The 25,114-nt window shown below is 38.3% G+C and overlaps 1 protein-coding gene across 1 annotated transcript in view; it reads right to left on the reverse strand.

Annotated features, from left to right (window-relative positions):
- LOC133606893 (serine/threonine-protein kinase 38-like) overlaps positions 1-25,114 on the reverse strand; it is a 63,437-nt gene that overhangs the window by 30,342 nt on the left and 7,981 nt on the right. The window contains exons 2-3 of the mRNA XM_061961290.2: positions 15,110-15,249; positions 7,243-7,294 (exon numbers count right to left, since the gene is read on the reverse strand). Of these exons, the coding sequence (XP_061817274.1) occupies positions 7,243-7,294; positions 15,110-15,243 (186 nt within the window). The 5' untranslated portion in view covers positions 15,244-15,249. The remainder of the gene's footprint in view (positions 1-7,242; positions 7,295-15,109; positions 15,250-25,114) is intronic.

A 25,114-nucleotide genomic window follows, 5' to 3' on the forward strand; every position in this document is an offset into this window, starting at 1 on the left:
GTTTATGAATTTACAACGCAGATACAAATGACACATTCATGTTTTTGTGTAATGATGACAACGTATACTCACGCGGACGATTGACTAGTTGATGGTGATGGCAAGAACGCTGTCGGGTGTTTTCTTTTCAAATGTTCGTTCATAGCTGTTGTGCTGCTATGATAGGCCATTTCCGCTCGACACTGTGCATACAACAACTGCCAAGTGTTTTGCTTTTTTTGCTGTGCTTATCCTACACTTGAAGGGATGTACCAATGCTGAATGTGGCTTCTGGATTTCACTCAAAAGACCAGACCGTAGTTACCTTTTCCTTTTATTTTCCTTTAGTGTGCAACAGTTTTTCCAACGAAGAAACAGCTTCTTTTTTCTTCTTTAGTCTTTTTAGCAGTCTTTAGCAGTGTTAGTAGACTTTAGTAGACTTTAGTTTCTTTAGCTGTCATTAGCTGTCTTTAGTAGCCTTTAGTAGCCTTTAGCTTCTTTAGTAGCCTTTAGCTTTTTTAGTAGGTGAAAAACCTTTAAGGACAAAACACCACAAGATTAACATGCTGTCAATCAATTATCAATCCCATAATTTACAATTATTAATTAGGCTATCAAACTCTTAACCATTAAACAAGTGCAAGAAAATGGACACATCTTTTCCCTTTAAGTTAAAACAGATTTTAAATAAATTGTCTCAACATAAATGCACCAAGATACATATAACATACATTTAAACCCAGAAACACAATAGATAAATACAACAGAAAACCCAATATGCAAATACATAAATACCTAACCAGTAACTACCTATTTAGATACATATTTAAAATCCGTATTCAATATAAATATATTATTAATTTAGCAGTGAAACACTCAATCTTAAACGCTGTCTACTGGTAGAAAAATGCCCCTTTTTCTATGCCCTCACCAGCAGCCAATGATCCAACACAGTTAAATCCAACACTTGAAGTTGAGCGACTTCACCCTCCTGATGAAGCAAACTGCTCCAACATTTATCAAACTAAGCAAAGAATATCAACACTTCCTTACTAAACAACAGTTACACAAAACACCGTGTGTATTTAGCCTCCAGACTAAGCACGCTACATGCACACAACCCCCCCCCCCCCAATCTCACCTGCGCCACACCCACAAAGAGAAATATTAAATCTCACCGGCTGTCCGTTCAGCTTTTGGGTTTGGTACACTTTTGGCACAACTCTGGGTTATCTGTAATGAACTAAACCTTTTTCCACTCTGCGCTGGCGTCTTTTGTACTCCTTGATTTGACAAAGATGTCTAATTACCGGGCTCGCGCACCAGCAGATGAGACGGAAGCACGCCGCGTTATACCAGCGCGTGAACGTAAACTGATCGGCTCTGATCATATAAGCCGACTGGCCGAAATAATGCCGAATTATATACATTTCCTGGGGTTGCCTAGGTGAATAGGGATGCGGATGTGCTCTGAGATAAAATATAATTTTATTAAGTAGGGTTTGGCTGGTTGCTTAGCAGCCACGGTTGTGAGCTTGCGCGTCAGCTGACGAGACAGCTGTTCGCCGCTACAACATTAGGCCGTTTATTGAAATACTCCCACACTTTTGACGACTTTTGGCGTGCTTTTTTTCCCTCGCTCGCATCATCTGCTTTGTGCTCCGCCATGACGGTAGTGTGACGTAAATATGCGACGCGTCGACACACAAAAACGGCGTCGACGTATTTACGTAACCGATGACGTTGACTACGTCGACGCGTCGTTTCAGCCTTAGTTTGATGAGCATTCCTCAACTTTATCAGTCTTTTTTGCGACTTGTGCCAGCTTTTTAAAAACATGTTGCAGGCATCAAATTCCAAATGAGCTAATATTTGCAAAAAATAAAGTTTTCCAGTTCGAACGTTAAATATCTTGTCTTTGCAGTCTATTCAATTGAATACAGGTTGAAAAGGATTTGCAAGTAATTGTATTCTCTTTTTACAAACCCCGTTTCCATATGAGTTGGGAAATTGTGTTGGATGTAAATATAAACGGAATACAATGATTTGCAAATCCTTTTCAACCCATATTCAATTGAATGCACTACAAAGACAAGATATTTGATGTTTAAACTCATAAACATAATTTTTTTTTTGCAAATAATAATTAACTTAGAATTTCATGGCTGCAACACGTGCCAAAGTAGTTGGGAAAGGGCATGTTCACCACTGTGTTACATGGCTTTTCCTTTTAACAACACTCAATAAACAATTGGGAACTGAGGAAACTAATTGTTGAAGCTTTGAAAGTGGAATTCTTTCCCATTCTTGTTTTATGTAGAGCTTCAGTCGTTCAACAGTGCGGGGTCTCCGCTGTTGTATTTCACGCTTCATAATGCGCCACACATTTTCGATGGGAGACAGGTCTGGACTGCAGGCGGGCCAGGAAAGTACCCACACTCTTTTTTTACAAAGCCACGCTGTTGTAACACGTGCTGAATGTGGCTTGGCATTGTCTTGCTGAAATAAGCAGGGGCGTCCATGAAAAAGACGGCGCTTAGATGGCAACATATGTAGTTCCAAAACCTGTATGTACCTTTCAGCATTAATGGTGCCTTCACAGATGTGTAAGTTACCCATGTCTTGGGCACTAATACACCCCCATACCAACACAGATGCTGGCTTTTGAACTTTACGTTGATAACAGTCTGGATGGTTCACTTCCCCTTTGGTCCGGATGACACGATGTCGAATATTTCCAAAAACAATTTGAAATGTGGGCTGGTCAGACCACAGAACACTTTTCCACTTTGTATCAGTCCATCTTAGATGATCTCGGGTCCAGAGAAGCCGGCGGCGTTTCTGGATGTTGTTGATAAATGGCTTTCGCTTTGCATAGTAGAGCTTTAACTTGCACTTACAGATGTAGCGACAAACTGTATTTAGTGACAGTGGTTTTCTGAAGTGTTCCTGAGCCCATGTGGTGATATCCTTTACACACTGATGTCGCTTGTTGATGCAGTACAGCCTGACGGATCGAAGGTCACGGGCTTAGCTGCTTACGTGCAGTGATTTCTCCAGATTCTCTGACCCCTTTGATGATATTACGGACCGTAGATGGTGAAATCCCTAAATTCCTTGCAATAGCTGGTTGAGAAAGGTTTTTCTTAAACTGTTCAACAATTTGCTCACGCATTTGTTGGCAAAGTGGTGACCCTCGCCTCATCCTTGTTTGTGAATGACTGAGCATTTCATGGAATCTACATTTATACCCAATCATGACACCCACCTGTTCCCAATTTGCCTGTTCACCTGTGGGATGTTCCAAATAAGTCTTTGATGATCATTCCTCAACTTTATTAGTATTTATTGCCACCTTTCCTAACTTCTTTGTCATGTGTTTCTGGCATCAAATTCTAAAGTTAATGATTATTTGCAAAAAAAAAAATGTTTATCAGTTTGAACATCAAATATGTTGTCTTTGTAGCATATTCAACTGAATATGGGTTGAAAATGATTTGCAAATCATTGTATTCCGTTTATATTTACATCTAACACAATTTCCCAACTCACATGGAAACGGGGTTTGTATTTACCGTTTACTAGAGATGCGCGGATAGGCAATTTATTTCATCCGCAACCGCGTCAGAAAGTCGTCAACCATCCGCCATCCACCCGATGTAACGTTTGATCAGAACTGCACCCGCCCGCCATCCGCCCGTTGTTATATATCTAATATTAATAAAAATTAAAAAAAAGGGTGAAAACTACGCGAATTGCACCTTGTGCAGACAAGATTTTTCGATCGGACACGGAGGAATTAGCGATGTAAAAGACCACGTTGGGACAAAAAAACACAAGTCTAATGCCGTTGCTAGCGATACAAGTGGAAAACTTTCAACGTTTTTCGTCGCCCAAACAGATTCTTTGGATGTGATAAATGCCGAAGTTTTATTTACGGAGGCAATAATTGAGCATGGACTTCCAATCGCACTGGCTGATCACATGGGACAGTTAATAATGTAATGCAACCTTTAAAAATCATTACGCGGTGATCGCGATCCCAAAAATAAACTTTTCTTGCATGATAATGTCCAGAAAAATTCGCTTTATATTACTATAGAGTCCTTTTAACGAATGAGTTTGATGGTTTATCACAAACCTTAAATGAAAGAAGTCCTTTGTTCTCCTGCACCATGCATGCGCAATCCTGTCGGCTGTATTTCACAGCACGACATACTGTTAAAAGTGTTTATACTATTTATACTTTCAATTAACAAATTGAAGTCTTGTGAAAGGTTGACAGGATAACTGGCATTAACTGTCAAAATAATTTCAGACTATTGAAGTTAGCTTACAGAATAAACATGTCAATCAACCCATATGATTTTTGCTGTAATATTTTTGTTTTGAAAAGTCACTGTGACTGATAGAAAAGTGATGGTTTTAGCAACATTTTAACCTGTCTGAATGCTAATAATCATTTTGCGTCGGGGGGCGAAGCCCTGAACCCTCCACCAGGACTTTGTCCTGGACCTACCGGGGCCTGCGGCCCTTGGACCCTGGCTACTAGGTTTTTCTGATTTAAAAGTTGGCAGGTATGGTGAGGTTATAAAGCTTTTGCCTGTTAAAGAAAGGAGACTGATCCAATGCACAGACATTCGCGTGCCACGCTGTCACGACCCAGACGCACACCAGTGCGCAATCATATGGGAGCCGCGCTGAGCGCACCTCCAAGCGCATCTCGCTGCCGGCGACGGCCAGGTATGGGCCCACGCTCCAGCGCCATCCATTTTCAGGGCTAGTTGATTCGGCAGGTGGGTTGTTACACACTCCTTAGCGGGTTCCGACTTCCATGGCCACCGTCCTGCTCTCTATATCAACCAGGGTGAGCCCCACCCCTTTCGTGAGCGCACTGCGCGCGGAGTGACCCCTGTTACGCGCCCCCGGCAACAGGGGTGGCAAGCAGGTAAGCTGCGCGGGCGGAGCGCGCGGAGTGACCCATGTTACGAGCCCCCGCCACGGGGGTGGCGGGCAGGTAAGCTGCTTACCTGCTGCGCGTGACGCCGGCCGCGGCGAAAGCGGACGAGGCGGGGTGTCGGTGCGGTGGGCGCAGTAGTGACCCTGGACGTGCGTCGGGCCCTTCTCGCGGATCGCCTCAGCTACGGCTCCCGGTGGGGCCCTCTCGGGGGAAGGGGCCTCGGTCCCGGACCCCGGCGAGGCGTCCCTTCTCCGCTCCGTAAAAGTGTCCATCTCTTTTCTTTTTTTTTCTTCTGTTGTGGCATATGCTGCAGGTGCCTGCTCGTTTTTCGTATGTGGGTAACAACATTTAACTATGTATATATATTTCCGAATTGGTTTAACTGCCACCCGCAAAAAAAAAAAAAAAAAAAAAAAAATCTAATTAATCCTCCCGACCAGAAAAAAGATGCTAGATTTGCAGCCATTTTGCGGTCAATCAAAAAAGGGCTCAGCCTCAGACGGATCATCCAATCATCATGCGGAAGCCCAGCATCCAGGCCAGCCCACAGTCCATAGACCCCCAGATACGCTGAGCGTCCGATGGGCGGGACCAAGCCAAGTATTGATCCAATAACCGTCTAGTTTCGCTGCAGTGGAACAACCCACTACATGCTTCTGTTTTGACTTGGCCCCATTTCCTTTTTTGGCCTATCCATCATTATTATTCATACAAAATATATTATCTATTTTATATTGAAAAAAACACTAGTGGTAAATAAATAACTATGATCGATTTATTCTTTGAAGGATAAATATTAATTTGTACAATTGCAATGCCTTGACTTTAGTTTGATTATGTACAGTCCTAGCCATAAATAATTATAATAATGGTAATAATAATTAGCATAATAATTTTTTTCGTTCGGTTTTCAGCTTTGGTTCCCTTATTTTCGGTTCCGGATAACATTTTTCAATTCGCTGCATCCCTGATCAAAATGCATCCTTTAAATCAGGGGTGTCAAACTCAAATACAGAGTGGGCCAAAATGTAAAACTGAACAAAGCCGCGGGCCAAGGTTGAACAAATGAACCTTTTAATAGGGACCCAAACAAGTTTTGCATTAAATATTGAACAAGCAAGGCTTATATAACTTTATAGTGACATGCAAAATCAAGTTTCAAATAATAATAATAATAATAATTTAAAAATATCAATGGCATATCAAATACAATTTAAATAAAAATTGAATGCCTCTTTTCTATTTGCAGCCTCCTGAGGTAAATATCAACATTAACTTTTTCCACAGTCTAATAAATTTGAAAATAAAATCACATTGAATAAAACAACCATTCAGGACTTTAAACTGCTCAGTTTGCAACACACTGATCTAATCTGATGTGCCCAAGCCAGATACCTGCCATCTTTTCTTGGATGCTAGTTCATTAATGTCGGGGCTCAGGCTTTGAGCTGAGGCAACCTTCATTATCGAACGAAGGTGTTTATCAGTCATTATATCTCGTAGTCCGCCGGGACCACAGTCTTGGGGGTGTGCCTTAAAGGCACTGCCTTTAACGTCGACTACGAGCTGTCATCACGTCTGCTTTTCATCCATTCTAACAACGTGCCGGCCCGATCACAAAATATGTGCGGTGTCTGTATGCACAAACATGTGAATGCAAGGCCTACTTAATCAACAGCGATACAGGTTACACTGAGGGTGCCCGTAAAAACAACTTTTACACTGTTAGAAATATACGCCACACTGTGTGAACCCACACTAAACAAGAATGACAAACACATTTTGGGAGAACATCCACACCGTAACACAACAGAACAAAACACACACACACACCTTGTAGTGTCCCGGAAGAGTTAGTGCTGCAAAGGGTTCTGGGTATTTGTTCTGTTGTGTTTATGTTGTGTTACGGTGCGGATGTTCTTCCGAAATGTGTTTGTCATTCTTGTTTGGTGTGGGTTCAGTGTGGCGTATATTTCTAACAGTGTAAAAGTTGTTTATACGGGCACCCTCAGTGTAACCTGTATCGCTGTTGATTAATTTTGCGTTTGCATTCACTTGTGTGTGTGTGCAGAAGCCGCACATATTATGTGACTGGGCCAGCACTCGGACTGGATGAAAAGCAGACGTGACTATTATTGGGAGGGGCAGTGAAATTGGGAGTCTCCCGGGAGGGTTGGCAAGTATGAGAATTAGCGATGAATGAGGTGTTACGGGCCAGCTCCAGTGTTAATTTGATATCGCCGCAAGGGCCAAGTGAAATCGTTTGGACACTCCTGACTTATAGTGGAAAATGACGACTTTACCTCATCATCTGGTAAGCCCTCATCATCCATGGCCTTCTCCAGCTTCTTCTGCCTAGCAACAGAAGGACAAACAAATACGGTAAATGTACATCTACATTATGTGTGCTTCCCATAACCATCACAGAAATGAATACTGGAGAATCTTACTTCTTTACCATATAGTCCCAGAAGAAAGTTAAATATGTAAAAAAAAATAAGTACGTAAAAAGTCTAGAATTATGTGTTTATTCATCAATTAAAATATCCATCCATCCATCCATTTTCTACCGCTTATTCCCTTCGGGGTCACGGGGGGGCGCTGGAGCCTATCTCAGCTACAATCGGGCGGAAGGCGGGGTACTCCCTGGACAAGTCGCCACCTCATCGCAGGGCCAACACAGATAGACAGACAACATTCACACTCACATTCACACTCTAGGGCCAATTTAGTGTTGCCAATCAACTTATCCCCAGGTGCATGTTTTTGGAGGTGGGAGGAAGCCGGAGTACCCGGAGGGAACCCACGCAGTCCCGGGGAGAACATGCAAACTCCACACAGAAAGATCCCGAGCCTGGGATTGAACCCCAGACTACTCAGCACCTTCGTATTGTGAGGCAGACGCACTAACCCCTCTTCCACCGTGCTGCCTAAAAATATATTTAATTTAATTTAAAAAATATAGATTTATTCGATAACTTATTTAATAATTGTATTTATTTATGATTTATGATTATTATTAAATTATTTATATAATTCATACACATTAGTTGATAGGGAAATAGTAACATTTAAAATGCATGAAGTGAACTAACTATGAGTTCGATATTAAGATATGGACAAAATGGTTAGTATTAAATAACATTTTCTTCTTGCTGCTCCTTTTCCATGTCAAGTTGTGCAAAAGTAAACATGTGACGTCCCTTAATTTAACTTGCTGAATATGTTTGAAACTAATAAAACCTCAATAAAACCCATTAAGGGGGAACTACACCTTTTTTTTTTTTTTTTTTTTTTGCATATCATTCACAATCTTTTTGCAAGACAAATTACACATGATTTATTTTTTATGCATTCTAACTAGTAAATAAATGTTAGCAAAAGTCAGCTAACAGTCCGCCTAAAAGCGCTCTGAAAAACATCCAAAAACCTCCATCAAGGTTTTATATACACACTGTAAGTATATATGTAATGTAGTAACATTCATAATAACATGTATTATTTACATATTTTGATCATTTCAAGCATACTTAATTCATTTCACAGACGCATCACATCGTTCCCTTTTCCTTCAACAACAACAACAAGACTACTAATCATGGCAGACTTGATTAGAGACAACAAAGACTACTTTGGGACTAATGATGATCCAGAAACTTCTGTTTTTGATCGTGAGTATAAGGAGGATGATCTACAAGTTTTAGAAGCTGTGTGCTAAATAGATGCAGCTTTAGTCAAACACTAAGCATCATGTAGCAGTATTGCTAAGAGCTAAACAAGACATACAAACTATCAGGATAATAAAACAATCACTTACTGTACAAAGTCTGCTCTCACTGGGTTAAAGACTGATGGGATGTTTGTATCGTCCCCTTTACATGAACAATTCATTATAATCCTCACGCAGGTATAAATTTTTTTTAAAAGTGCCGCAAACAAGCGTCTTTTTGTGTCTTTCTGGCAATCTAAGTTGGATGTCAAAGTTGACCAACTTGTGGGTTTATGTCCACAACCTTCTACTATCCAGGTGAGAGGCATGACTTATAATCTAGAATTAACTTTCACCAACTCAGAGGCGATGCAGCAGCTCAAAAATGTCAATATAGCAGCATAAGCTAGTTAGCTCTCTGTGATTACGGCGCCACTAAAAATAGTTTGTCTGTGTCAGCACTTATAATAACAATATTGCTAACACTTGTTAATATTCAGGTCCTGACATGTAAATTAAGTATTGTTGGCACTTTTTGGATGTTTTTAAGAGGGTTTTATGGGAACAATAGCGTACTCTAATTAGCTGCATTGATTGCCACCTCGTACTTGCCGCATTTTACAACTTAGAATGCATAAAAAACATATGTGTTCTTGTCTGATATATAGGGACAGTGTTGAATGATAAGACAAAATTCCCCAAAAAATAGTGCAGTTCCCCTTTGAAGACACCAAAAATGTATGACGATTGTGTGACATGAAAATAACAACACAATAAAAGTTGTTATATAACATGCAGCAGTGATTTTGAATAAAACAGCAGCTCAAGCGCAGACTTTGGCATGTTGGTGATATTGCTCTATTTTATGTGGAAGTCATACTAAATATTAGCCACGTTAACATATAACACTGTTGTTGTTTCTCTCATTGTCTGCTTGTAATTTGATGAAGAGACCAAGAAATTGGTGAAACAATAGGAGTGGAACACAATATCAATGTCAACAATATCATTTAGGGCAGGGGTGCCCACACTTTTTCAGCAGTCGAGCTACTTTTCAAATGATCAAGTCGAGGTGATATACTGTGTGTATTTACCATTTACACAAATATATTTACACAAATATATATATATATATATATATATAAGGGCTGCAACAACTAATCGATTAAAATCGATTATAAAAATAGTTGGCGATTAATTTAGTCATCGATTCATTGGATCTATGCTATGCGCATGCACAGAGGCATTTTTTTAATCTATTTTTTATTTTTTGTTAAATTTAAAAAAAAAAGTTTTTATAAACCTTTATTTATATACTGCAACATGTACAAACAGCTGAGAAACAATAATCAAAATAAGTATGGTGCCAGTATGCTGGTTTTTTTTTCAATAAAATGCTGGAAAGGATAGAAATGTAGTTTGTCTCTTTTATCCGATTATTAATCGATTAATCCAAGTAATAATCGACAGATTAATCGATTATCAAATCAATCGTTAGTTGCAGCCCTAATATATATATATATATATATATATACACATACATACATACATACATACAGGTAAAAGCCAGTAAATAAGAATATTTTGAAAAACTTTATTTATTTCAGTAATTGCATTCAAAAGGTGTAACTTGTACATTATATTTATTCATTGCACACAGACTGATGCATTCAAATGTTTATTTCATTTAATTTTGATGATTTGAAGTGGCAACAAATGAAAATCCAAAATTCCGTGTGTCACAAAATTAGAATATTACTTAAGGCTAATACAAAAAAGGGATTTTTAGAAATGTTGGCCAACTGAAAAGTATGAAAATGAAAAATATGAGCATGTACAATACTCAATACTTGGTTGGAGCTCCTTTTGCCTCAATTACTGCGTTAATGCGGCGTGGCATGGAGTCGATGAGTTTCTGGCACTGCTCAGGTGTTATGAGAGCCCAGGTTGCTCTGATAGTGGCCTTCAACTCTTCTGCGTTTTTGGGTCTGGCATTCTGCATCTTCCTTTTCACAATACCCCACAGATTTTCTATGGGGCTAAGGTCAGGGGAGTTGGCGGGCCAATTTAGAACAGAAATACCATGGTCCGTAAACCAGGCACGGGTAGATTTTTGCGCTGTGTGCAGGCGTCAAGTCCTGTTGGAACTTGAAATCTCCATCTCCATAGAGCAGGTCAGCAGCAGGAAGCATGAAGTGCTCTAAAACTTGCTGGTAGACGGCTGCGTTGACCCTGGATCTCAGGAAACAGAGTGGACCGACACCAGCAGATGACATGGCACCCCAAACCATCACTGATGGTGGAAACTTTACACTAGACTTCAGGCAACGTGGATCCTGTGCCTCTCCTGTCTTCCTCCAGACTCTGGGACCTCGATTTCCAAAGGAAATGCAAAATTTGCATGGTTGGGTGATGGTTTGGGGTGCCATGTCATCTGCTGGTGTCGGTCCACTCTGTTTCCTGAGATCCAGGGTCAACGCAGCCGTCTACCAGCAAGTTTTAGAGCACTTCATGCTTCCTGCTGCTGACCTGCTCTATGGAGATGGAGATTTCAAGTTCCAACAGGACTTGGCGCCTGCACACAGCGCAAAATCTACCCGTGCCTGGTTTACGGACCATGGTATTTCTGTTCTAAATTGGCCCGCCAACTCCCCTGACCTTAGCCCCAAAGAAAATCTGTGGGGTATTGTGAAAAGGAAGATGCAGAATGCCAGACCCAAAAACGCAGAAGAGTTGAAGGCCACTATCAGAGCAACCTGGGCTCTCATAACACCTGAGCAGTGCCAGAAACTCATCGACTCCATGCCACGCCGCATTAACGCAGTAATTGAGGCAAAAGGAGCTCCAACCAAGTATTGAGTATTGTACGCGCTCATATTTTTCATTTTCATACTTTTCAGTTGGCCAACATTTCTAAAAATCCCTTTTTTGTATTAGCCTTAAGTAATATTCTAATTTTGTGACACACGGAATTTTGGATTTTCATTTGTTGCCACTTCAAATCATCAAAATTAAATGAAATAAACATTTGAATGCATCAGTCTGTGTGCAATGAATAAATATAATGTACAAGTTACACCTTTTGAATGCAATTACTGAAATAAATCAAGTTTTTCAAAATATTCTAATTTACTTGCTTTTACCTGTATATATATATATAATATCCATTTTTACCGCTTGTCCCTTTCATACATACATACATACATACACATATATATTTACATATACACATATATACATATATATATATATATATATATATATATATATATATATATATACATATATATACACATATACACATATATATATACATATATATATATATATACACATATTTATACACATGTGTATATACACATATATATATATATATACACATTTACACATATTTATACACATATATATATATATATATATGTATATATACATAAATACACATACATATATATACATATACACATATATACATATACATACATACACATATATATATACATACACATATATACACATATATACATATACATACATACACATATATATATACATACACATATATACACATATATATGCACATATACATGTATATACATATATATATACATACACATATACATATATATACATACACATATACATATATACACATACATATATATATATATATATATATATATATATATATATATATATATATATATATATATATATATATATAAATAATATATACCAGTGACGTGCAGTCACTAGAGGCAGGTTAGGCGGGGCCTCACCTGCCATCATGGAAAGAAAAAAAATGCAAAAAGAAAAAAAAATTATTAAATTGTTATATGTATCCAGTGATTATACTAGAAAGTTATTTTCCATTTAACTTCACCAGTTTTAGATTATTTTTATTCAAAATCGCTGAATTTTCACATTTGCCGTTCAATTACTGAGAAGAGACGGTGCTGTGATCAGCAGCCAGTTGAGGCACGTCACTCAGTGCCTCAACATGGATTCCGGACTCGGCTAACTGCTGGCCTGCTGTGCAGTGAGACCGTATTGCTATATGAATTATATTATACATTTCCATAGTTTAGTTAGCTGAGGTATATAATGTGCAGTGTATTTTGTCAACAACTGTATGTGTGTAACGTATTTCTTGTGCTGAGCGATCATAAAACGGCTGCAAAAGACGCACTGGCTGAGGCTCCAGTAATCCCGCCTCCTGCACCCCCGCCGTAGAATTGTTATATCAACTAAAGCCCACACTTAAACTTTCCACGTGCAAGATTGAATCTATTTAAAAAAGTTATTTCATAAGAAGCCAAAAAGTGCAAAAACAATAATGTTCATGTTGGAGGAGTTGTGAATGACTGCAGGGCCACAACATTAAGTACACCTGCAGACTGCAGGTGTATCTAATTCACAACTCCTCCAACACGAACATTATTGTTTTTGCACTTTTTGGCTTCTTATTAAATAACTTTTGTAACCTATTTTCATGGGCTTTCCTCTTTGTGATGTTAAGTTCCTGTTATGCGCTGTTATACAGTATATGCCTTGAGCTCTTATTTTGAAGGCGCTAAGAGCGGAAGTGATGACACGGAGTGGAGCGGAGGTTTTTGAAAGAAGGTAAATAAAGTGGTCCTCGTGTAAACTGGAGCCTCCGTGTTTGTTATTTTGTAGTTTCATACAGTATAGGCGACATTTATAAACCCTCGGTTACACTTTTTTAAATAGATTCAATCTTGCACGTGGAAAGTTTAAGTGAGGGCTTTAGTTGCGGCGCATGGACTTAATTTATAAGTAAAGGTAAGACTATAACAACGTTTTTTTTATTAAATGTGCTTTTTTGTGTGCTACAGTTTGTATGTGTAAAGTTAAAGTTAAGTTAAAGTAGCAATGATTGTCACACACACACTAGGTGTAATGAAATTTGTCGTCTGCATTTGACCCATCCCGTTGTTCACCCCCTGGGAGGTGAGGGGAGCAGTGGGCAGCAGCGGCGCCGCGCCCGGGAATCATTTTTGGTGATTTAACCCCCAATTCCAACCCTTGATGCTGAGTGCCAAGCAGGGAAGAATGCTGGTATGAGCTTTTAAACATAACCCGTTAACTGCTGCCAATCAAATGGTGAATAAGATACTCTTTAGGGTTCATATGTTTGTAAATCTGACTGTGATGAAGTCAGTGCCTCACCAGCCATCAACCTCACCGCACGTCACTGATATATACACACACATATATATATATACACATATATACACATATATATATATATATGTGTATATATGTATATGCATGTATGTGTATATATATATATATATATATATAATCTCCTGATGATTGAGGGAACCCCCTCATGAAACAGGCCTGTAGAGATGAAATAGTCTTGTGATATATATATATATATATATATATATATATATACATATATACATACTGTACATATACATATATACACATACATATGTGTGTGTGTGTATATATATATATATATATATATATATATATATATATATATATGTATATATATATATTCATTATTAATGAAACAGATGTTTTTTTGTTAACATGTTAAAAGGTGTTAAATAAAAACACAAGCATGTATCATGTTGTAATTGTATGCATGTTCAAAATAAACTCAAACCATAAACATAACTAATAGATTCCTTTCTTTCATGAAGACAAGACTTTAAGTTGGTGTTTTACTTGATTGTGATGACTTGCGTTGATTGGAATCAGACAGTAGTGATGATAACTTCCACATTTTCAAATTTACATTGTGGAGGAGGAGAAAAAAAAGACCTCCTTTCTGTCATTTACCAAATAAAAGTGGTTGCTTTTTGCCATCTTATTTGTCCTGCTTTCATTTTTGTTTTTATGCACTTTACAAGAAATACATTGGCGGCAAACTCGGTAGCTTGCTAGCTTGTGTGCGCTAGTTTTCTGAGACTCTTATTTTGTTAATGCAGGCAGAATGGATCCGAACTTTTGTGCAAACAGGAACTGCGCAGTCGGTCTTTAGGCTCTTGACGGCAGGTACGCCGCGAGAGTCTGCTGAATAGAAAAGTGTTTCTCGCCTTCCTGTCAGTGTTTTTTTTTCTAATCACTAAGCTCGCAGCAGCCAGCGTCATCTCACAAGACCCTCGGGTGCCGTAAATGTCAATCAAGTGACATCTTGGTGAAGATTGATGATCGCTATTTTTAGGGCTATTTTTAGGGCTATTTTTTAGGGCTATTTTTTTAATGCCTGGCTGGCGATCGACTTGACACACCCACCGCAATCAACCGGTAGCTCGCCATCGACGTAATGGGCACCCCTGATTTATGGGATGGGCTGCTCCACTCGCTGCAAGTCACCCGAAAGACCAGAGGGGCTCTCAAGTGACGCGAGCGCTCGGCAGACAGTGCACACCTTTGAGCAACTTTTACATGCGTGAAGTTGCACGGGAAAAGGGGTGTGGCCTCACCTCGTCTCCCGCTCCTCGTGTTGCGTGAGCAGCGTGCTGTAGAAGTTCTCCAGCGTCAGCTTGGCCACCGTCACCCTCTCTCGGGTGTGGTTACTCATCGGGAGGGCGGCTGCAGTCCCTCCTGTCATGGCCATACCCTCCTGTCGTGGGCGCAGAAAGAGAAGAGATGTCAGTCTACAAACCCCGTTTCCATATGAGTTGGGAAATTGTGTTAGATGTAAATATAAACGGAATACAATGATTTGCAAATCATTTTCAACCCATATTCAGTTGAATATGCTACAAAGACAACATATTTGATGTTTAAACTGATAAACCTTCTTTTTTTTTTTTTTCAAATAATCATTAACTTTAGAATTTGATGCCAGCAACACGTGACAAAGAAGTTGGGAAAGGTGGCAATAAATACTGATAAAGTTGAGGAATGCTCATCAAACACTTATTTGAAACATCCCACAGGTGAACAGGCAAATTGGGAACAGGTGGGTGCCATGATTGGGTATAAAAGTATCCATCCATCCATTTTCTACCGCTTATTCCCTTTGGGGTCGCGGGGGGCGCTGGAGCCTATCTCAGCTACAATCGGGCGGAAGGCGGGGTACACCCTGGACAAGTCGCCACCTCATCGCAGGGCCAACACAGATAGACAGACAACATTCACACTCACATCCACACACTAGGGCCAATTTAGTGTTGCCAATCAACTTATCCCCAGGTGCATGTCTTTGGAGGTGGGAGGAAGCCGGAGTACCCTGAGGGAACCCACGCAGTCACGGGGAGAACATGCAAACTCCACACAGAAAGATCCCGAGCCCGGGATTGAACCCAAGACTACTCAGGACCTTCGTACTGTGAGGCAGATGCACTAACCCCTCTGCCACCGTGAAGCCCGGTATAAAAGTAGATTCCATGAAATGCTCAGTCATTCACAAACAAGGATGGGGCGAGGGTCACCACTTTGTCAACAAAAGCGAAGCAAATTGTTGAACAGTTTAAGAAAAACCTTTCTCAACCAGCTATTGCAAGGAATTTAGGGATTTCACCATCTACGGTCCGTAATATCATCAAAGGGTTCAGAAAATCTGGAGAAATCACTGCACGTAAGCAGCTAAGCCTGTGACCTTCGATCCCTCAGGCTGTACTGCATCAACAAGCGACATCAGTGTGTAAAGGATATCACCACATGGGCTCAGGAACACTTCAGAAACCCACTGTCAGTAACTACAGTTGGTCGCTACATCTGTAAGTGCAGGTTAAAACTCTCCTATGCAAGGCAAAAAACGTTTATCAACAACACCCAGAAACGCCGTCGGCTTCGCTGGGCCTGAGCTCATCTAAGATGGACTGATACAAAGTGGAAAAGTGTTCTGTGGTCTGACGAGTCCACATTTCAAATTGTTTTTGGAAACTGTGGACGTCGTGTCTTCCGGACCAAAGAGGAAAAGAACCATCCGGATTGTTATAGGCGCAAAGTTGAAAAGCCAGCATGTGTGATGGTATGGGGGTGTATTTGTGCCCAAGACATGGGTAACTTACACATCTGTGAAGGCGCCATTAATGCTGAAAGGTACATACAGGTTTTGGAGCAACATATGTTGCCATCCAAGCAACGTTACCATGGACGCCCCTGCTTATTTCAGCAAGACAATGCCAAGCCACGTGTTACATCAATGTGGCTTCATAGTAAAAGAGTGCAGGTACTAGACTGGCCTGCCTGTAGTCCAAACCTGCTTCCCATTGAAAATGTTTGGCGCATTATGAAGCCTAAAATAGCACAACGGAGACCCCCGGACTGTTGAACAACTTAAGCTGTACATCAAGCAAGAATGGGAAAGAATTCCACCTGAGAAGCTTAAAAAATGTGTCTCCTCAGTTCCCAAACGTTTATCAGCCGATATTATTGGCCGATAAATGCGTTAAAATGTAATATCGGAAATGATCGGTATCGTTTTTTTTATTATCGGTATCGGGTTTTGGGTTTTTTTTTTGTTTTTTTTTTAATTAAATCAACATAAAAAACACAAGATACACTTACAATTAGTGCACCAACCCAAAAAACCTTCCTCCCCCATTTACACTCATTCACACAAAAGGGTTGTTTCTTTCTGTTATTAATATTCTGGTTCCTACATTATATATCAATATATATCAATACAGTCTGCAAGGGATACAGTCCGTAAGCACACATTATTATTGTGCGTGCTGCTGCTCCACTAATAGTACTAACCTTTCACAGTTAATTTTACTAATTTTCATTAATTACTAGTTTCAATGTAACTGTTTTTATATTGTTTTACTTCCTTTTTTATTCAAGAAAATGTTTTTAATTTATTTATCTTATTAAAAAAATTTAAAAGTACCTTATCTTCACAATACCTGGTTGTCCAAATTAGGCATAATAATGTGTCAATTCCACGACTGTACCGTATTTTTCGGAGTATAAGTCGCACCTGCCGATAATGCATAATAAAGAAGGAAAAAAACATAAGTTGCACTGGAGCCCGGCCAAACTATGACAAAAAACTGCGACTTATAGTCCGAAAAATACGGTATATATCGGTATCGGTTGATATCGGTATCGGTAATTAAAGAGTTGGACAATATCGGAATATCGGATATCGGCAAAAAGCCATTATCAGACATCCCTAGTAAAGTACTTTCTATTCTATTCTAAAACCATTTCAGGTGACTACCTCTTGAAGCTCATGGAGAAAATACCAAGAGTGTGCAAAGCAGTCATCAGAGCAAAGGGTGGCTATTTTGAAGAAACTAGAATATAAAACATGTTTTCAGTCATTTCACCTTTTTTTTTTTAAGCACATAACTCCACAAGTTTTGATGTGACAATCTACAATGTACAAACCCCGTTTCCATATGAGTTGGGAAATTGTGTTAGATGTAAATATAAACGGAATACAATGATTTGCAAATCCTTTTCAAACCATATTCAATTGAATGCACTACAAAGACAACATATTTGATGTTCAAACTCATAAACTTTTTTTTTTTTTTTTTTTGCAAATAATAATTAACTTAGAATTTCATGGCTGCAACACGTGACAAAGTAGTTGGGAAAGGGCATGTTCACCACTGTGTTACATGGCCTTTCCTTTTAACAACACTCAGTAAATGTTTGGGAACTGAGGAGACACATTTTTTAAGCTTCTCAGGTGGAATTCTTTCCCATTCTTGCTTGATGTACAGCTTAAGTTGTTCAACAGTCCGGGGGTCTTCGTTGTGCTATTTTAGGCTTCATAATGCGCCACACATTTTCAATGGGAGACAGGTCTGGACTACAGGCAGGCCAGTCTAGTACCCGCACTCTTTTACTATGAAGCCACGTTGATGTAAAACGTGGCTTGGCATTGTCTTGCTGAAATAAGCAGGGGCGTCCATGGTAACGTTGCTTGGATGGCAACATATGTTGCTCCAAAACCTGTATGTACCTTTCAGCATTAATGGCGCCTTCACAGATGTGTAAGTTACCCATGTCTTGGGCACTAATACACCCCCATACCATCACACATGCTGCCTTTTACACTTTGCGCCTACAACAATCCGGAGGACACGACATCCACAGTTTCCAAAAACAATTTGAAATGTGGACTCGTCAGACCACAGAACACTTTTCCATTTTGTATTAGTCCATCTTAGATGAGCTCAGGCCCAGCAAAGCCGACGGCGTTTCTGGGTGTTGTTGATAAACGGTTTTCGCCTTGCATAGGAGAGTTTTAACTTGCACTTACAGATGTAGCGACCAACTGTAGTTACTGAAAGTGGGTTTCTGGAGTGTTTCTGAGCCCATGTGGTGATATCCTTTACACACTGATGTCGCTTGTTGATGCAGTACAGCCTGAGGGATCGAAGGTCACGGGCTTAGCTGCTTACGTGCAGTGATTTCTCCAGATTCTCTGAACCCTTTGATGATATTACAGAGCGTAGATGGTGAAATCCCTAAATTCCTTGCAATAGCTGGTTGAGAAAGGTTTTTCTTAAACTGTTCAACAATTTGCTCACGCATTTGTTGACAAAGTGGTGACCCTCGCCTCATCCTTGTTTGTGAATGACTGAGCATTTCATGAAATCAACTTTTATACCCAATCATGGCACCCACCTGTTCCCAATTTGCCTGTTCACCTGTGGGATGTTCCAAATAAGTGTTTGATGAGCATTCCTCAACTTTATCAGTATTTATTTCCACCTTTCCCAACGTCTTTGTCACGTGTTGCTGGCATCAAATTCTAAAGTTAATGATTATTTGCACACACAAAAAAAAAAGTTTATCAGTTTGAACATCAAATATGTTGTCTTTGTAGCATATTCAACTAAATATGGGTTGAAAATGATTTGCCAATATTGTATTCCGTTTATATTTACATCTGACACAATTTCCCAACTCATATGGAAACGGGGTTTGTAAATAGTCATGAAAATAATGAAAACACATTGAATGAGAAGGTGTGTCCAAACTTTTGGCCTGTACTGTATGTCCAAAATTCAAAATACCAAATATTGGCTGTTCTCAACTTAGTATGCCCTCAACTAGCACTACTTACGTTGTATAATAGCACCAGTTTGATCCTGGTACAGATTATTTCTCTGACCACTATCTCCTATGGCAGGGGTCGGCAACCCGCGGCTCCGGAGCCGCATGCGGCTCTTTGATCACTCTGATGCGGCTCAGCAGCTTACTTGCTGAACCCCCCAATTTTCCCGTGAGACTTCCGGATTTCAGTGCCTCTCGCAGAAAACTCCCGGGATTAATATTCGCCGATGTTCACCCTTAAAGCTATAATAAAGGCTTGCCGTGATGGTACAACATTTGGCGCCCTCTACAATCTGTATTGACAGCGTGCCAGCCCAACACTTGTTATACAATATACATCTTCTGCTTGCACACGTACGTGACAGCAAGGCATACTTGGTCAACAGCCACACAGGTTACACTGACGGTGATCATATAAAACAACTTTAACACTCTTACTAATAATGCGCCACACTTTGAACCAAAACCAAACAAGAATGACAAACACATTTCGGGAGAACATCTGCACCTTAACACAACATAAACACAACAGAACAAACACCCAGAATCCCATGCAGCCCTGACTCTTCCGGGCTACATTATACACCCCTGCTACCACCCCAAGCCTGCTCCCTCACACATCAACCCCCCCCCCCCCCCCCCCCCCCCCCTCTGTGCGTCGGTTGAGGTGGGCGGGGTTTGGTAGCAGGGGTGTATAATGTATCCCGGAAGAGTTAGGGCTGCATGGGATTCTGGGTATTTCTCCTGTTGTGTTTATGTTGTGTTACGGTGCAGATGTTCTCCCGAAATGTGTTTGTCATTCTTGTTTGGTGTGGGTTCACAGTGTGGCGCATTATTAGTAAGAGTGTTAAAGTTTTTTTTATACCGCCACCGTCAGTGTAACCTGTGTGGTTGTTGAGTAAGTATGCCTTGCTGTCACCTACGTGAGCATACAACATGTGGCTGATCAGGCACGCTGGATGTAGTGGGCGCTATATGCTGTACCATCACGGCACGCATGACGCTGACAAGCGCTATTGATTCAAAACCCGCGTGCCGCACCAGCTTAAAAATTCCATATAAAGGTGTGGGCAGCGTGCCTGAGACCCCTGGTTAATACATAGCACAAAGCAAAATAAAATTGTTATATACAGTGTTATTTCATTTAAAATTTCAAAATTTTTGCGGCTCCCATTGTTTTCTATAATTTGTGAAACTGGTCAAAATGGCTCTTTGACTGGTAAAGGTTGCCGACCCCTGTCCTATGGGGTAAATGTTGTTAGAGGGACGGTAAATATTGTAGTAATGAAGGAAAAGTCCAAACTACATCATTAAAACATTTTGACACTACACCTTAAAAACAAAAAGTGTGCCTTATCTTGATTAGAGCTCTGCACGTCAGAGATAGGAGCCATGTTTGGTCTAGTGCGGGCCACCACAATCACACCAAAAACAAGAAACTTCCTGAGTGGACTTGGGGGGAGGGAAAACTCCCACTTCTGATGAGTGGAAACATTCAGGACCGCTCCACTACAGTCATTTTGGTGTAACACGGCCATACTTGGCACTAACATAGAGGCGCACACATTCGCCCTTTTAAAAAAAAAAAAAAGTCGGGGAGGGAAACTTTCCGTGCTGAATGAAAGAGTGCAGTCATGACACTCACCAGAGGTCACTCATGTTTAAACACACACACACACGGGAAAAATGTTAATAATCATTCCATGAGGATCACTCACACTAACAAAGGGTTAGGCAATAAATGACATTATTCATCATGACATATATTTTTGTTGTAGCATAACTAATGTGTGTCTAATAACTTGGTTATTTCACACAAAACCTAAAAGCAGTGAAGTTGGCACGTTGTGTAATTCGTAAATAAAAAGAGAATACAACAAATCCTTTTCAACTTATATTCAATTGAATAGACTGCAAAGACAAGATATTAAATGTTTGAACAGAGAAACTTGTTTTTTTTGCAAATAATCAAATAAATTATCATTTAATTGCAGCAACACATTGCAGAAAAGTTGTCACGGGGGCATTATTACCACTGTGTTACATGGCCTTTCCTTTTAACAACACTCAGTAAAAGGTTTGGGAACGGAGGAGACACGTTTTTGAAGCTTTTCAGGTGGGATTCTTTCCCATTCATGCTAGACAACAGTCTTCGTTGTAGTGTTTTAGGTGTCATATTGCATATTGAAGTAACTGGAGCTTTAAATATGCCAATAATTCCTAACACCCTTGATTTTCATTCATTATTATTTTTTGAGTAAAGACAGAAATAAAAAAATCCCACTAAATTTCTTGGGGATCCAAGAAATTTCTTACTTTCAACAATTAAGTCTCGAGATCAACTTCAGATCGGTCGATTATAAGTTGTTAATGTTTTATTTGTCTTTTAACGCTGTTTTTGTCAAATAAAACTTTGTTTTATATGAAAACACACAATTTTCTGATATTTTTTAGTAATGACAGTAAAACAAAATTCCACTAAATTTCTTGGGGATCCAAAAGGGTCCCACTCATAAAAGTGTTAAAAATAAATCATACATTTGTTTCTTACTTTCAACAATTAAGTCTCGAGATTAACTTCAGATCTATCTGTCGATTATAAGTTGTTGTTTTTTTATTTGTCTTTTAACGCTGTTTTTGTCAAAGAAAACTTTGTTTTTATATGAAAACACACATAATTTTTTTATATTTTTTGAATAATGACAGTAAAAAAATCCCACTAAATTTATTGGGGATCCAAAAGGGTCCCACTTCTAAAAGTGTTAAAAATAAATACTACATTATTTTCTTACTTTCAACAATTAAGTCTCGAGATCAACTTCAGATCTATCTGTTGATTATAAGTTGTTGTTTTTTTATTTGTCTTGTAACGCTGTTTTTGTCAAAGAAAACTTTGTTTTTATATGAAAACACACACAATTTGTTGATATTTTGAGTAATGACAGTAAAAACATCCAATTAAATTTATTGGGGATCCAAAAGGGTCCCACTTATAAAAGTGTTAAAAATAAATCATACATTTGTTTCTTACTTTCAACAATTAAGTCTCGAGATTAACTTCAGATCTATCTGTCGATTATAAGTTGTTTTTTTATTTGATTTTGTCCAAGAAAACTTTGTTTGTATATGAAAACACACAATTTTTTGAGTAATGACAGTAAAAAAAAAATCCCACTAAATTTCTTGGGGATCCAAAAGGGTCCCACTTACAAAAGCGTTAAAAATAAATCACACATTTGTTTCTTACTTTCAACAATTAAGTCTCGAGATCAACTTCAGATCTATCTGTCGATTATAAGTTGTTGTTTTTTTATTTGTTTTTTGAACGCTGTTTTTGTCAAAGAAAACTTTGTTTTTATATGAAAACACACAATTTTTTTTTTTTTTTTTTTTTTTTTGAGTAATGACAGTAAAAAAAATCCCACAAAATTTATTGGGGATCCAAAAGGGTCCCACTTATAAAAGTGTTAAAAATAAATCATACATTTGTTTCTTACTTTCAACAATTAAGTCTCGAGATCAACTTCAGATCTATCTGTCAATTATAAGTTGTTGTTTTTCATTTGCGTTTTAACGCTGTTTTTGTCAAAGAAAACTTTGTTTTTACATGAAAACACACAATTTTTTGATATTTTTTGAGTAATGACAGTAAAAAAAATCCCACTAAATTTCTTGGGCATCCAAAAGGGTCCCACTCATAAAAGTGTCGAAAATAAATCATACATTTGTTTCTTACTTTCAACAACTAAGTCTCGAGATCAACTTCAGATCTATCTGTCGATTATAGGTTGTTGTTTTTTTATTTGTTTTTAACGCTGTTTTTGTCAAAGAAAACTTTGTTTTTATATGAAAACACACACAATTTGTTGATATTTTTTGAGTAATGACAGTAAAAAAAAAATCCCACAAAATTTCTTGGGGATCCAAAAGGGTCCCACTTATAAAAATGTTAAAAATAAAGCATACATTTGTTTCTTACTTTCAACAATTAAGTCTCGAGATCAACTTCAGATCTATCTGTTGATTATAAGTTGTTGTTTTTTTAGTTGTCTTTTAACGCTGTTTTTGTCAAAGAAAACTTTGTTTTTATATGAAAACACACATAATTTTTAAATATTTTTTGAGTAATGACAGTAAAAAAATCCCACTAAATTTATTGGGGATCCAAAAGGGTCCCACTTCTAAAAGTGTTAAAAATAAATACTACATTATTTTCTTACTTTCAACAATTAAGTCTCGAGATCAACTTCAGATCTATCTGTTGATTATAAGTTGTTGTTTTTTTATTTGTCTTGTAACGCTGTTTTTGTCAAAGAAAACTTTGTTTTTATATGAAAACACACACAATTTGTTGATATTTTGAGTAATGACAGTAAAAACATCCAATTAAATTTATTGGGGATCCAAAAGGGTCCCACTTATAAAAGTGTTAAAAATAAATCACACATTTGTTTCTTACTTTCAACAATTAAGTCTCGAGATTAACTTCAGATCTATCTGTCGATTATAAGTTGTTGTTTTTTTATTTGATTTTGTCCAAGAAAACTTTGTTTGTATATGAAAACACACAATTTTTTGAGTAATGACAGTAAAAAAAAAATCCCACTAAATTTCTTGGGGATCCAAAAGGGTCCCACTTACAAAAGCGTTAAAAATAAATCACACATTTGTTTCTTACTTTCAACAATTAAGTCTCGAGATCAACTTCAGATCTATCTGTCGATTATAAGTTGTTGTTTTTTTATTTGTTTTTTGAACGCTGTTTTTGTCAAAGAAAACTTTGTTTTTATATGAAAACACACAATTTTTTTTTTTTTTTTTTTTTTTTTTGAGTAATGACAGTAAAAAAAATCCCACAAAATTTATTGGGGATCCAAAAGGGTCCCACTTATAAAAGTGTTAAAAATAAATCATACATTTGTTTCTTACTTTCAACAATTAAGTCTCGAGATCAACTTCAGATCTATCTGTCAATTATAAGTTGTTGTTTTTCATTTGCGTTTTAACGCTGTTTTTGTCAAAGAAAACTTTGTTTTTACATGAAAACACACAATTTTTTGATATTTTTTGAGTAATGACAGTAAAAAAAATCCCACTAAATTTCTTGGGCATCCAAAAGGGTCCCACTCATAAAAGTGTCGAAAATAAATCATACATTTGTTTCTTACTTTCAACAACTAAGTCTCGAGATCAACTTCAGATCTATCTGTCGATTATAGGTTGTTGTTTTTTTATTTGTTTTTAACGCTGTTTTTGTCAAAGAAAACTTTGTTTTTATATGAAAACACACACAATTTGTTGATATTTTTTGAGTAATGACAGTAAAAAAAAAATCCCACAAAATTTCTTGGGGATCCAAAAGGGTCCCACTTATAAAAATGTTAAAAATAAAGCATACATTTGTTTCTTACTTTCAACAATTAAGTCTCGAGATCAACTTCAGATCTATCTGTTGATTA

Source organism: Nerophis lumbriciformis, linkage group LG05 (genome assembly GCF_033978685.3).
Source record: "Nerophis lumbriciformis linkage group LG05, RoL_Nlum_v2.1, whole genome shotgun sequence".
NCBI classification, from domain to species: domain Eukaryota; kingdom Metazoa; phylum Chordata; class Actinopteri; order Syngnathiformes; family Syngnathidae; genus Nerophis; species Nerophis lumbriciformis.